A 15543-nucleotide genomic window follows, 5' to 3' on the forward strand; every position below is an offset into this window, starting at 1 on the left:
CCAGAACAGAAGCTCGCCTGCCCTGGGGTGGGTAGGGGGAGCCGGGGAGAAGGGCTATTTTCCACCAGGAAGGAGGCCACTGTGTCCCCTGGAATGAGACCTCCGTGACTCTGCTACTAATCTGGAGTATGTAACCTTGAAAGGTTGAGTCCTTTCTGTAACTCCTCCTCTCTGCATATAAAGGGTTGGGGCCCGGAGGTTTCAGGACCAGGCCGTAGCCTCTGTAAGCCCCAGAGCTGCAATTCTCACCCTCCTTCTACCTGCTCGAGACCACAGCGGATTCATCTCCAAGGTACAGGGTGTTGAACTTGAGTGTGCCTGGGATGGATGTTTTATCTTGCCCTTCCCGGGCCGAGTGAAATGGACATAGTCTTTGTAAGAGCCTGTCTTTTTCAGTCCCTGGGATGCATCTTTCCCTCCGAGCCCCCCTACTTCGCATCTGCTTGGGAATGACTTAGAAATCTTAGTGGGGCTTTTCCATACCTGATATATGTATATTGAAATGATGTCTTCAAAATGAGCTAACCTCCGTGAGAAAGCCAGAAATCGGTGCCAGGGTTCACTTAACATGACTCTGAAATGATGAAATACTAGAAAGAAAAACAGTGCCTATTGAGGAAGAGATGCACAACCCCCAGAACCGATACCTTCCAGTAATGTTTAAACAGAGATGCTCAGCCACCTGGAGGGCTTCTCAGAGGGCTGATGTTCAAGGGGCTTTGGGATTCTAAAGCAGAGCTTCTTAAACTTTAATACGAGTGTGAATCATCTAGGGATTAGGTAAAAATGCAGGGGTTTGTTTGTTTGTTTGTTTAAAGATTTTATTTATTTATTTGACAGAGAGAGAGAGGTCACAAGTAGGCAGAGAGGCAGGCAGAGAGAGGGGGGAAGCAGGCTCTCCACCAAGCAGAGAGCCTGATGCAGGGCTCGATCCCAGGACCCAGAGATCATGGCCTGAGCCGAAGGGAGAGGCTTTAACCCACTGAGCCACCCAGGCGCCCCTAAAATGCAGTTTTTGATTCAGATACTGTCTTGATAAATTCTATGCTTGCAATAATCTCTAGGTGATGCCCATGCTGGCTCATGGGACAACTGAGTATCAGGGTTCAGGGTTGTTTTGGGGACAGTAAATAATCTTTACTTTTTATTAAGATTTTATTTATTTATTTGGCAGAGAGAGAGAGGAAGGGAGGGAGAAAGGGAACACAAGCAGGGGGAGTGTGAGAGGGAGAAGCAGGCTCCCCGCTGAGCAGGAAGCCCCTGATGCAGGGCTAGATCCCAGGACCCTGGGATTATGACCTGAGCTGAAGGCAGGCGCTTAACACCTGAGCCACCCAGGTGCCCCAAATAATCTTTAAATAATCAATGACTGAATCTTACCCAATCAACAAAAAGTCAAGGTATGTTTCACTAAAGACAAGTCTGTCCTATTTTAAAATTTGTATTTTTACCTGAACATACAGCAAAAAAAAGGGATTCTCATGCACATGCTGGGTTCTATGAAATTTATCAAAAGGACAGTTCTGTGTAGCTACCATCACAATCAGGATACAGAACAATTCCACCGGTGCCGAGCCTCTGTGGTTGTCCTCACTTTCTCCCACTAACCGCAGGCAACTATAGTTTTGTCTCTCCAAGAATGTCCTATAAATGTAATCATAGAGAATGTATAGTCTGCTGAGATTGGCTCTTTTCCACTCAGCACGATGCCTTTGAGATTCATCCAAGTTACTGAATGTATTGATAGCTTGTTCCTTTTTATTGCCCCACAGAATTCCATTGTGTGGATGTCTGCCAGTTCTTACCCATCCATTCCCTGAAGGGCTATTAACGCTGTTTCCGCTTTTTCACAGTTACAAATAGCACTGTGTACAGGTGCGCAGATTTCCCCTGGAACACGAGTTGCCTTTCTCCAGGCAAAATACCTGGGAGTGGGGTTGCTATGTATGTTTAACTTCGTAAGAAAGTGCCAAACTGCTTTCTGGATTAATACCTGTATTCCGCATCTCCAGCAGCAGAGTATGAGCCTTCTAGTTGCTCCACACCCATCCTCTCCAGCACTTGATAAGGCCAGTGATTTTCTTTAAAGATTTTTATTTATTTATTTGACAGACAGAGATCACAAGTAGGCAGAGAGAGAGAGAGAGGAGGAAGCAGGCTCCCTGCTGAGAAGAGAGTCCGATGTGGGGCTCGATCCCAGGACCCCAGGATCATGACCTGAGACAAAGGCAGAGGCTTAACCCACTGAGCCACCCAGGCACCCCAGCATTTTGCAGTTTTTGGCAAACATAGGTACCTCAGTATTTCACTTGGAGTTATCGTAAACGGTGTTGTTGTGTTTTTAATCTCAGTTTTCAGTTGTTCATTGCTAACTTCCACTGATTTTTATGTATTCCTCTCACATCCTTCACCCTTGCTAGGAATTAGTTCTAGGAATTTTTTCCGTGATGTGCTTCAGGTGCACTAGAAAGGAATCTGTCTTCTGCCATCATTGGGTGGAGAGATTTATAAATTACACTTAGATCTAGCTGGCTGGTGATGCTATTCAATTTTTTCTAGGTCTGTAACAATTTTCTCTCTGCTAGTTCCCTGTCTGGGTCAGGTCCATGCATGTGCATCCCAGAGGCCAGCTTAGGCATTAGCAACTTCTAGCGGTCTCATTCCCAAGGTCCGCCCCTTCCGTGGTATCTATCCCTGTTATTTCCGGTTCCCTGGACTCCCCTTTGCAGTCCTTTGGCCAGAAACCAGGGCTTTGGTTTCCTGGTCTGCTGAGTGCTTCTGGTGCTGCATTCACATCTGGGGTCAAGTGCAGGGATACTGAGAGAAGGAAAGCAGTGGAGAGAGGAAGACCACAGCCCCTCCTTGCAGAGCAAGTTGTGCTGCCCTGGGGATTTTGTGTCTGTGCAGCTGGGCTGCTGCGGCCATGGGGTCAATTCCATTGCTGAGCCTCTCTAAAGTCCGAACTTCCTAGAGACCAGAGACAGTAGAAAAAGGAAAAGCACGTGATTTCCCTTGTTCCCTGAACATTATGACTCTCCTTTCTCCCTTGAGTCAGGGGACATGGAGCTCTCTCTGGCTGGGTGCCGCTTCTGGGTCCCCTACTGCTTTGGGTCTGAACTGGGGATCCCAGAGTAAAAATGGGAAACTCAGCACACCACACAATGGTGATGGGAATTTTGGTCTTCTCCAACCCACCCGTGACTGTTTCCTTTTTTGGAGTCCTCAATCAGTCGCCGTTTGCCTGGGTCCAGTCTTTGGAGCTGCCTTCTTTGGAGAGACAGGGGGTAGGGTGTGCCATATGCTTCCTCCATTTATCTGGAACTGGAACCCTCTGTTCTATTTCAAGCCATGATCTCCATGAAGCTTTTTGGAATGTTGTGAAAAATCATCACAAAATGGCCGCTTTTACAAGGTGTTGGATGTGTAAGACTGGTGGCACATGGGGTCGGCTGGTGTATAATGAGCCACTCCAGCTGAGAGTCAAGGAATGATCAGTCTAAGCCAAAATTCCTTAAAACAAACAAAAAGAAACCCCTCACATTCCTCAACTTGGGTTTAATCCTCTGAGTAGCCTAAGAGCTGGAAAATTAGATGGTTTCCATGACATCAGGGCTCACAAGGGACAAGTGTGCCTCTGGTTTGTGGACTCAGTAATGTTAGTTGGCCCTTCGTGCTGCACAGAAACCTCACAGATGGTCAAACTTCAACCCCGTCTGTCTAAGTGACCTGCTGTGAACGTGGTCTGCGCTGCCGTGCTCTTTAAGCACTAATAGCTTTTGTGAAGTTGAGTTCCTCATTGTTACGGAGGTTATGGCTTTTCCCAGTTGGTGACCATGGGCCGGAAGCTGTGCTATTGATTCTCTCGATGGGAGGACATTAGTGGCTGGTGTTCTTGGTCAGAGAGATGGAGAGAACAGAACCATTTGTTTATCAAGGACAATCTCCTTTTTTCCAAAGGGCTTTCCAACTATTGACATCTTCTTTGTCACAATTCTGCCAAGTAGAGTAATTGTCTTCATTTTAGAAGCCAGGGACCCAAAACACCACTGTTCACAGAAACACCTGTTACCTGTGGAGGAATGGGCTAACCCCACACCGAGGGGCTGGCAGAGCCTCCCGAGGGCTTAGAACGAGGGGACTTGGATGACTCTCTCTCTAGCCCAAAGACAGAAGACAATTCTTCTCTGCTTTTATGGAGATATCACTTATGTGAATAAAATTCACCAGATTTCCATGTACAGTTTAATTCATTTTGGCAAACCGTCTCTTGAAACAGGATATACAACATTTCCATGACCTTAGAAAGTCCCTGCACCCCTTTGCAGTCAGTGCCCTCCTCCGCCCCCACCCCAGGCCACCCCCTCTGCTTCTGCAGGCCTCAAATCAGAGGCCCCTGCAGTGTCTCTGCTTCCTTACCCCTGGGGGCACCCACCCACTCATCCTGCAGGTCCCTTCCCCTGAGACGGGTCAGGTGACTCCTCCTGTGCCCCACCCCCCATCCCAGCTCCTGTCACCGGTAGTGCTGTCTCATGAGTCCGCTCCGCTCACCTCCTGTTACACCTAAAGTCACCTGGAAGGAAGTCTGTATTAGCTGATATCAGCCCTTGGGGATTGGGGGCTTAGAAGTCCCATATATCTTTTTTAAATTTTTATTTATTTTAGGGGTGTCTGGATGTCTCAGATGGTTAAACGCCTGCCTCTGGCTCAGATCATGGTCTCAGCATCCTAGGATCAAGTCTTGCATCGGGCTCCCTGCCCGTTGAGGAGTCTGGGTCTCCCTCTCCCTCTGCATCTCCCCCTGCTCGTGCTCTGTCTCACACTCTCTGTCTCTCTTTCTGTCAAATAAATAAATAAAATCTTTTAAAATTTTATTTATTTGAGAGAGAGAGAAATGTGGAGAAAGGGACAGAAGGAGAAAAAGAGAATCTCAGGCAGACTCCTTGCTGAGTGCGGAGCCTGACGTGGGGCTCGATCTCACAATCCTGATACCACAACCTGGGCCAAAACCAAGAGTTGGCGGCTGAAACTACTGAACCATCCAGGCACTCCTAGGAATCCCAGATTTCTTTAACACGCCCTCTTTCCTCTTGTACTTCTGTGTTTTCCTAAAAGTAGTCATTAATTTTGTTTCCTTGATGCTACCCCACTGGGACAGCAGCTGCTACCACTTCTGGTCATACTGGGGACAATGACTGGAAGAGGTTGGTAAGAAGATGAGGTAATTTGTTGAACAGTAAAATGCACTTTTTCTTAGAGTAGATCTTGCTTGTTTTTACCATGGTGCCACCTGCATTTTCCAGCAAAACAGCTGGTTAGGTTGTAAACAAACACGGGGGAGATGGGAGTGGAGACAGGCTCCGGTCTTCACCCCACTGGGAACTCTGCACCCCCTTGGGAAAACACACATCTTCCTTCTTACACATGTGGGCACCTCCCAATGAATGGGCATGGTGAGGCTCATCTCTGAAGTGTCAGAGGCGAACGGACAGAAGAAAGACACCACTCAGGGGCGCCTGGGTGGCTCCGTCTGTTCGACATCCGATTCTCAGTCTCAGCTCAGGTCCTGATCTCATGGGTCATGGAATCAAGAGCCAAGTCAGGCTCCCTGCTCAGTGCAACATCTGCTTGAGATTTTCTCTCGCCCTCCCTCTGCCCCTCCCACTTGTGTGCTCTCTCTCTCTGAAATAAATAAATCTTTAAAAAATAAAAAAAAAGAATGACACCAATCAGAAGCTTTCATTAAAAAAAAAAAAAAAAGAAGAAGAAGAAGAAGAAAAAAAAGCTTTTATCAAATTCTCCACTGAGTATGATGCTGTATAGGACACTGTCCAATCCCAAAACCTGAAAATCTTCGGCCTTGTCATCTAAGTGTTCCTTTTTTTTTTTTTTTAAAGATTTTATTTACTTATTTGACAGACAGAGATCACAAATAGGCAGAGAGAGAGAGAGAGAGAGAGAGGAGGAAGCAGGCTCCTGCTGAGCAGAGAGCCTGATGCGGGGCTCGATCCCAGGACCCTGGGATCATGACCTGAGCTGAAGGCAGAGACTTTAACCCACTGAGCCACGCAGGCACCCCCATCTAAGTGTTCCTAAATAGTGCCCAGCAGACCGGAGACAAAGCTTAATGAACCTCAGCCACAGACTCAAGAAGCCAAACATTCAATATTATGTACAAATAAGGAAAAGTGACACTTAATTTAGGGTTGGCAATTATAGTCTATTAGCTGCGGCTAGTGATGTCCCTGTGCCAGACCACAATCTGAGAAAATCGGAGGGGCCAGGACTGGGTTCACCAGCATCCAGCAACAGGGTGTGATGTTGGGCACACGTTTGCGTTAGGCATTTCCATGAACATGATCTGATTGAATCTTCATAACAATCCCATTTCACAGATGACAAAACTAAGCTGCAGAACACACTAAAGAGAAACCCAGAGTTCTGGGTGACCCCAGCAGGGTGCCCAAGCTCCTCTCTCTTACCCTCCTGCTTGTTGTGACGTGACTCTGGGTCCCCAGAGTGAGCAAGGAGCTCGGCACCGTACGCCGGCTGGCAGGCGTGTCTGCATAGCTGCTACAGGCAAGATGAGATTTCTTGAAATATCCGATTCCAGGAGCTGTCAGGACAGGACGACGGAAGAGCGGCAAACCAGGCACAGGGTGTGGCTTGGGGAAGGGAGAGGCCCAAACAGACCCTGAGTCTCTCTGTAGCAAAGAGAGAGAGACAGAGAGAGCTGGAGAGGGCAGGGAGCTCTGAGGAGGGCTGGGAAGTCCAGTGGGCATTTGCAGCCGGTTTGGGAGGCCAGCCCTTCCCCGGGGCACAGGGTGGGTCCGCATCTGTGAGAGGGGTGTAAAGTACATTACATTCATGGCTGCAAATGGGCCCGATTTTTCCCAAACTCTTCTTTCCTCTGGCCAGCAGGGCCCAAGAGAAAGTGTTCTGATGCTCAACGGTGGAGGGGGAACGGGCTCCCTGCTGGGCACAGGTGTCTCACTCCCCGTGATGCGTGCCTGGCCCTGGGCGCTGGGTCTGTGATTCTGCTCTTAGGGACTCTCTCCTGGCCTGGGGCCCCCGAAGCTCAGCCCAGAAGGGGCCGGGAGCAGATGGAGTGTGAGTGGTTTCCACAGCTTGTTGCCTACATTCCACCAACCAGCCTTGATGTGCTCATGCGCTTGGTGGGAGGCCTCCCTTGTTTTCAACAATTCTCTTCACCTGTATCCTACATCCGTAGCTCTGGCACCCTCCCAGACCCAAACACAGCTAGGGTATCCAGGCGAGCGGTTGTAAAGTGCCCGACATTGGACACAGTCCGTGTTCAGGCTCGGGGTTCTATTTTCCTAAATAAATGAAAAAACTTTCAGAGTAAAATTAGCCCTCCAAATTTGGGGGCGGGGGTACACAAAAATCTAAAGAGCATTTACCTCCCCAAAGTGACTCCCTCCTGAATGCCAGAAGCGTCAGGTAAACTCAAAATGATCAGGATCAGAGAATTCTTTCTTTTGCCCTCCCCCACCCCTCCAGCTCCCAACCCCCAGAGAAACAGCCCTACAGCATCCTGCCAGGTCCTCCAGGCCCAGTGGGCGGGCAAGGTGACAGGGGACAGCCCCTCCCACTTTCCCTACACAATTTTCCCTCAATGTCTGCAGCATTGCAAAGGGACCCCACAAACTCCCAGGCCAACCCTTCCAGAGAGAGATAATAAATCCCCCCAGCAGAAGGGGGAATTTATTCAATTCAACAGATAATTATTGAACCCCGCGACACGCCCAACATTGAAATAAAACAGGAAAAATCCTCATTTCCGAAAAATTCTGCTCTGCGCTGGGGGGCTGGCTGCCATCAATGAGCTCTCTCCAGTTTTGCCAGGAACATATGAGATCACTGAGCCCTTCCAGGAGGTAAGAAAATCACTCACCTCCTTCGTGGGGAACAGTTGGGGGCAGGGGATGGAGCCTGGGCTCTGAGTGTGACGCTGCCCCACTTACAGTCTGAATGACTTGAAAAAGTCAAACTACTACCTCCAAGCCTCAGTTTTCTTACCTGCAAAATGGGAAAACAGTGCCTAATTTGCAAAGATGGCTGTGACATCTCTATGCCTCTATGCTCAGTCCTCACCACCTCAGCTACCTTGGAACCAACACTGGACACAGACGTGACTACAGCACAAGAGGACACAATCCAAGATGGCAGTTCTCACCTTGGCTACACGGGGAACTTTCAAAAACCCGGATGCCCAGGCCACATGGCAGGCCGCTATGAAGCCTGGGTGTCAGGTTTTCACAAAGCTCCCTGAGAGATTCCAGCAGGCAGCCAAGGTCAACAGCCACTGATCCAGCAGGAAAGAGAAGTGGAATTATTTCAACTCTACAGAAAGTTGGGCGAGGTTATTATTGCTCACTGTTAATTATAATATTATGCCCTGTACAATTTGAGGTTTACAAATGACATGTTATATTTATTCAGAAATTTATACATTGCTAAATAGTTTCACATTTATGATCAAATTTCATCTTCAGAGAAATTTTTCTAAAGATTTTATTGATTTATTTGAGAGTGAGTGAGAGAGAAAGAGCACCAGCCCGGGGAATAGGCAGAGGGAGAGGGAGAAGCAGACTCCACTGAGCAGGGAGCCCAATGCGGAGCTCGATCCCAGGACCCCAGGATCAAGACCTGAGCCCAAGGCAGACGCTTAACAGACAGAGCCGCCCATGCATCCCTTCAGAGAAATGTTAAAGCTGAGAAACTGAGGCCTGGAGAATTTATCGACAAACAGAAGGTGTCCAGTGAATGGACAAACAGGTCCAGAGTCAATATCTGGCTTGAAGCCCTCTCCATCCGCTGTGTTCCAGCATCCCCATTGATCTCTACCTCGAGCTATGGTCTAGACCCGTAGCCTGAGCGCCAGACTCTGGGTCCAGATGTCCCCTCAGTATCCCTCCCTGCCACACACAATGTTAGCACCCAGGCAGTTCAAACTGCCCAGCACTGCTCAAGACCCCTCCCCTGTTTCCCATCTGTGCACAAGCATTCAAGTCTCAGGCACCCCCCCACCTGCATCTGGTGGGTGGACTTGGCCACGCCCAAGATGCCCCTGAACCCGTCCACTTTCCATTAACCTGGCCTCCACTGCCTGGTCGCTGCTTCTCACTGGACATTTCCAATAGCCGGCTGCTCCTCCCCCTTCCCCCTTCGCCCTTCCAGTCCCTGCTTCTGGCCTGTCCGCTGGCCTCACTGAGGTCTGGGAGCTGGGCAGGGTTTCTTCGTGTAGAATGGCGAGCAATCTGGAGTGTCTAACAGGTAGAGCCCCATACAAGAGCGCGTGCACGCATGTGCGCACCCCAAATCGGCCTGCTCCCAGGGCGTCAGACACGGGGATCACTTTGATCCGCGAAGGGCTCAAGAAAACATTCAAACATAAGTGTGTGGCCTGCCTTCTGCATCGCGGAACCACAGGCAGGTCCTGTAACTCCTCTCACGTCTCACCACTAACATGAGGACAGGAACGCCTACTCTCGGGGATGCTGAGATAATGAAACAGACCACGCACCCTATGCCTGGCGCGCATCACCTGCTGGTAGGACGCTGAGACGGCCCGTGCTTCTCAAAGGGGAGAGAGGGAGGAGGAAGGAAGGTCAGAGGTATTTCCAGGGAGCGTGGGCATTCACATCACTGTATCTTGGCAACAGGCGGTGAGGCCGTGACGTCATCCCCCAGGTGAGGCTCGGCGGCTGGCCAGGGTCCCCTTCCAATACGTGGCTATGTCTGGGTCCACAGACTCTCTGCCCTCCAGAGTCTGCGGGAGCGTGTTCCACGGGGGTTCCACTGACATCTCCTTTTCCAGGGGATGAACAATCAGTACGTCCGCCGGGAGGTCTTCTGCGGGAACACCTGTCACGAACTCAAGCGCTTCTGGGAGCGGGAGATTGGCAAGCAGACCTACTACCGGGAATACGAGGAGTATCGCCTGGGAAGAAGTGCCCTGAGAAAGTATGTGGCTCCTTTGTCTACTTTTTTTTCAAATTAGTTTTTTAAAATAGACTTTATTGGGGGGGCGTCAGGGTGGCTCAGTCCATTAAGCATCCGCCTCTTGATGTCAGCTCAGGTCATGATCTCAGGGTCGTGGAATGGAGCCCTGGTGGAAGTCTGCTTAAGATTCTCCCTCTCCCTCTGCCCCTACCCCCCATTCATGCACGTGGGTGCTCTCTATATATAATAAATAAATAAAATCTTTTAAAAAATAAAAATAGACTTTAGTTTTTAAGGCAGTTTTAGGTACACAGTAAAATTAAGCAGAAAGTGGAATTCGCATAGATCCCCCCTCCCCCGCACACAACCTCCCCACCATCAATGTCCCCACCACAAACGCATCACCACCTTTGTTTTATTTTCTTTTTTAAGAACAAAACAGATTTCCCTGGAAGAATGCCAGACTGGCGTCTTAGAGGACATAATTATTTCTATTTTCCTTACATATGTTCCTGCCACCACCTCTGGTTGTGGGCAATAATTTTAATCATTCTTGCACGTTAACAAATGGACACTTTGATGCATATCTTTGTAAATGGAAAAATCTCTCCTCTCTGTCCCCGTTTCTAGGGCATGAGGGTTGCACTACATTTGGGGAACAGGTTAGCACTACATTTGGGGAACATGAAAAGCAGCCAAGCAAAAGAGAGAATGATCGATGCTTAGTGCTCATTTGGGTGAAGACACAGGAGGCCCTGCAGGGTTCTCTGAGGGAGGCCCATGAGCTGTCACCCCTCTAATGCCCATCCCTGCGCCAGCCACATGCCAGTCTGCCCCCTGTAGAGCAGTGCTCTACAGGTGGTGGGACAGCTGTGTGCTGCCTGACAGCGGGGCCATGACTCACCCGAGCATGCTTGCTGGGCTGATGATACGCACCAGTTTGCATCACTGAAACTCACAGTTGCCTTCCAAACTCCCTCCTGAGCCCTAGACAGGAACCAGCCTCTTCCACACATGGAGACCTGCTTGGCCATATTCCTGGCCCCAGGCGAGGAGGAGAAGCAGGCTGTCCTAGCTGCCAGAGGGTCGAGGGTCGTGTTAGGGAGTATCCTCCAGGGATTCTCTAAGAAACTGAGGTGGATGGACAGTTAGTCATTTCTGTGGTCCCTGCTCTCTCCCTTCCCCAGGCCAGGCCGCTCAGCATGCCACCCACGCTGCCCATAGGTGTGCCTCCCCACGGCGCATAGCCTTGCGTTCCCCCCCCCACCCCCCCCCCCCCCGGGGAACACGCAGAAGGTCTCAGGTGCAGGAGAGCTGTTTGAAGAAGATGCAGAAAGCGCGGTACATGCCGAGGGGAGAGCAAATCAGCTCCGAAACAAACCTCAGTTCATTAAAAATATGAAAATATATGTGCACAGTGTTCCGTCCATGCACTTGACACAAGACTGCAGGAAATAAGCTTTCTGCTTTTCCCCTTCCCATTTGAACCATGCACCCCCCTCCGGAGGGTCTCTGCTCTCACCCACTAATCCGCCTTGTCCCTGCACAAAATGGAAAAGACTGTCCCAGCTCATTAGGTGGTTGCCAGGCAGGGACAGGAAAACACGCCTAAGGTCTGTTCCCCTGCATCCTCAGTTTGGCCACTTAGTCCAGAATTAAAGGCAGCAGAGGCAGAACGCCAGGGTGACAGATCTCCCTGTGCCTTGGTTTCTCCCTGTTACTTTTACCACAGACACTAAGAAGAAAGGGCTATTGGAGAGTCCTTGCCCTCCATCCGACGGGAGCGGGCGGTCAATATTGTTGTTCAAGTGCTCCATGGCCTGACTGATGTCTTGCTTGTTCTCTCAACAGCTGGAAAATGGTTATGGAAATCTTCAGCCTTAATGGCAGCTTTGTCTGTTTCTCTCTTACAGCTCTGTCTCATTTCACTCCCTGTATTTTGAAACTCTGCTTTATTACAAACACTTAGGATTGTTATATCCTCTTGAAAAACTGACCCCCTTATTGCAAAAAAAACCCTCTTTCTCTCTGGTAATGTTCTTGTCTTTGAAATCTACCTTGTCTGGCTTGACTACAACTACTTGGCTTTCTTTGACTGGGGTTAAGATGGAATCTATTTCCATCCTTTGCTACAGGATTTCTGTTCCCTTAGTGCCCACGGTTCTTAGTCACGTGCCCTGGAAGAATGAAGGAGTAGATCAGACAAAGACTGGTGGGCAGCAAAGCAAAGTTTATTGAGCCATAGTATAAAGCTCCCGGAGAGGGAGGGGACCCAGGATGGCTGCCGTTTGGGCATTCAAATCTACGGGGTTAAAAAACTCTTTTGAGGAACTATCTTGAGCATCCTGTGTGTGGGTCCCTGTGGATTGGCTGCTAAGCTGTGCCAGTCAGGACTTTGCTCATGCACCTGTCTACCTATGGGGTCATTGTTCCTGTGTTGCAAGTCTTTGGGGCTGACATCTGGAGACGAACTGCCTCACCTTGTGATAGTGACCGATGTTGTTTTATTTCAGGATGTTTAACAAGTGACTCCCACAGAGGCTGCTGGACAGGATGCTAGCGTGGTCTTGTCTGAGCTGTCCCAACTTCTTTTGCTTTCTTGCTGGGGACCCTGGACCCAACTCCCTAAGTGTCCAGTTAACTCCTAACACTTTTAATTTTAACCTATTGCTACCTTCATATCAAAAGTGATTTTCTTGCAGGTGACATCTATTTCAACATTGGTTTTTATTCAATTTGACGATCCTGCCTTTTTTTTTTAAAGACGTACTTATTTAATTGTTTATTTGACAGAGAGAGACACAGCAAGAGAGGGAACACAAGCAGGAGGAGTGGGAGAGGGAGAAGCAGGTTTCCCGCCGAGCTGGGAGCCCAATGTGGGGCTCGATCCCAGGACCCTAGCATCGTGACCTGAGCCAAAGGCAGATGCTTAACGACTGAGCCACCCAGCACTCCTGATGATCCTGCATTTTAATCGAGTGGCTCACATCATTAACGCTAACTGGTGCCATTGGTTTTAAATCTGCCATCTTGTTTTTTGTCTCCTGTTCTCTCGTCTGTTCTTCATTCCTTTCTTTTTCTGCCTTCTTTGGGGTGAATTAAGTATTTGTCCTGATTTCATGTCATCTCCTCTGTCGGCTTTGCCACAGTATCTCCTGATGTTATTTTAGGGGTTGCTTTAGGGTTTCTGTCACGGTGTGCCCCCTAGTGCCGCATGGTCCCCTATAGGACGCGAGAGGCTTCTAATCACACAACCCCCCACTGCTCATCCCCTGGCCTTTGTGCAAAGGAGGGCTCTGCTTCCACATTTGTCATAAACCCCACACAACATCATTAACAGGTTTGCTCTCAGACACCGACTACCTTTTAGGGAGAGTCAAGTTGTGAGGGAAAATGACTAATATACCCACACAGTCACCTTCTCAGGGGCCCTTCCCTCCATCCTTCAGACTCCGATTTCCACCTGGAGTCATTCCCCCTCCGCTTAATGGATTTCCTTTAAATTGTCCTGTAGGGACAGGCTGCTGGTGATGGATTCTTTCAGTTTTTGTATGGCTGAGGACATCTTTATTTCACCTTTTTTTTTAGAAAGATAGCTTGGCTGAGTAAACTGCACAGAGGTCCCCCCTCCGCCCCGCCCTGTACTTTGTGGTTTTTTTTTTTTTTTCCCCTTCACTTTTAAGGAAGGTCTACACCCAACATGAAGCTCAAAACCCCAACCCCCGAGATCAAGAGTAAGTTGCGTGTTCTACCCACTGAGCCAGCCAGGCACCCCTCTCCCTGTACTTGAAAGACATTGCACTCTCAAAGGAAAAGTTTGAAGGATTAAGACTAGACGAGGCTGGGGAGAAGTGAGAGCTAAAGATATACCTATAAAATATAAAATATGCATATATTTAAATTTCAAGTCCTCTGCATACCTTTTAAAACCTGAATATGCATGCATACGTGCAAACACACACACACACACACACACACACACACACACACAGATACACCCTCAGGACGGGGAAGGCCTCCCCAGACCAAGCACCACGGACATGGTTGCTCTGCTTGCTGTTTGGTTTCTATTTTCAGGCTCAGAGAGGAATGGAGGCAGAGACTGGAAGCAAAGCTGAGGTTGCGGAACAATCTAGATGAGACCGAAAAGCGGGCAAACGTGGGCCGGGAGCTTGTTGCTTCGCTGACACAAGAGGATTCAAAGCCCTGAGGTGGTTCAGGTGGTTCAGGAAAAGTCAGTGCAAATGCCTGAGTCCCTGAGCTATGCCAGATGGATGTCACACTCCCCCCGACCTGTGACGGGTCTACCAGCTCATGTCCCCCACCCCACCCCAGGCCCCAGGAGGGAATGATCAGCCAAGTCAGCCGGTTCTACAGGGGCCCTGGATATTAGCCCAAGTATCCCTAAAGGCGAGATCATTTCATACCAGAGCTCCATGCAGCATTCTTTATTTCCACATAATTAATTACCTCTTAATTTTAAAATCTACATATTTTAAATTCTAAGCACATGCCAGGGGTGACAGTGAGGGGGGCACGGTTTGGGAGCTGATCTTCATGGTCCCACTTTAAACATTGCCCACCAGTATCTTCCCACATCTCTCCTAGAAACAGTTTCCCGTGATCCTTTCTCTTATTTTCCTTTTATGAGAAGGGAAACGCACCCGTCTGCAGAAGTAGCTGTATCGTAAATAGCTGCAAAAATAAGGTTTTGCCAAGAAACTGATCTAATGTTATTGCTCCTTCATGGGAGTTTAATTGGTTCCCTCAAAGCACGGTTGCTGGAACTGTTCGATCAGATCGGGATAATTTTAATAAAGCTTGGTTGTCCGGGAACCCCGGATGTGTGCGCTCTGTGTCTCATGGCTTATTTTAAATCCCCACACGCTTGCACTGGCCAGCTCTCTGTCAGCTCAGCTCACATGTATCTGGCCATCCCAGCAAAGTGTTTGCCATCTATGTTCTAGACTTTGTAATGTCACGGTCACTCCCCAACCTTCTCCTGGGTCCCCAGTAGAGGACTGCTCCTTCCCAAAGCACGAACTGAAACTGGACCTTGGCAACAGTTTCCAGCCAAGATAAAGGCTCCGAGGACCATGTTGTAAAGTATCTGGAAGCTGTAGGCTGTACAAGCACAGACAGCAAAGCAGGGGTGATTCTGGATAGCGGCAAGTGTGGCCATCTCGTGCTCTAAGGGCCCCAGTGTGCAAGGCAATACTTCCATCCATATCCCTAGGGAGCCCAGAAGGCTTCATCAAGGCAATGGGAGCCCCCCAGAAGATGAGAAGGGTTGGGAGAGCATTTCCCCAGGTCCCGTGCTCACCTGGCCTAGCAAACAGGGCTCAGAGCCCTTCCTCCCAACCACGGTGTCTCATTCAACGTGGGAATCAAGTCAAATAATAAACTATGAAGGCCAGCAGGGCTCAGGCAAGAGCATTATGATGGAAGAGGTATTCCTGCTGAGTAGGAGGAAGATAGGAATTAAACAGAGGGAGAAGTGAGGTCTAGGCTTGCAGGCAAGGGACTCTTGGAGGCATGGGCCCACCATCATGAACTACGATGGGATCCAAGTACAGATGG

General features: G+C 49.2%; 1 protein-coding gene across 1 annotated transcript; it reads left to right on the forward strand.

Moving 5' to 3' along the window:
• The first annotated feature begins 200 nt into the window (after nt 1-200).
• FAM240A (family with sequence similarity 240 member A) lies at nt 201-14792 on the forward strand. Its single transcript, XM_032360578.1, has 3 exons — nt 201-292; nt 9839-9984; nt 14041-14792. Exons 2-3 carry the CDS (start codon nt 9842-9844, stop codon nt 14171-14173), a joined length of 276 nt encoding a protein of 91 aa, XP_032216469.1. The 5' UTR covers nt 201-292; nt 9839-9841; the 3' UTR covers nt 14174-14792.
• Nucleotides 14793-15543: the final 751 nt, after the last annotated feature.

This window comes from Mustela erminea, chromosome 1 (assembly GCF_009829155.1).
Source record: "Mustela erminea isolate mMusErm1 chromosome 1, mMusErm1.Pri, whole genome shotgun sequence".
Lineage (NCBI taxonomy): Eukaryota > Metazoa > Chordata > Mammalia > Carnivora > Mustelidae > Mustela > Mustela erminea.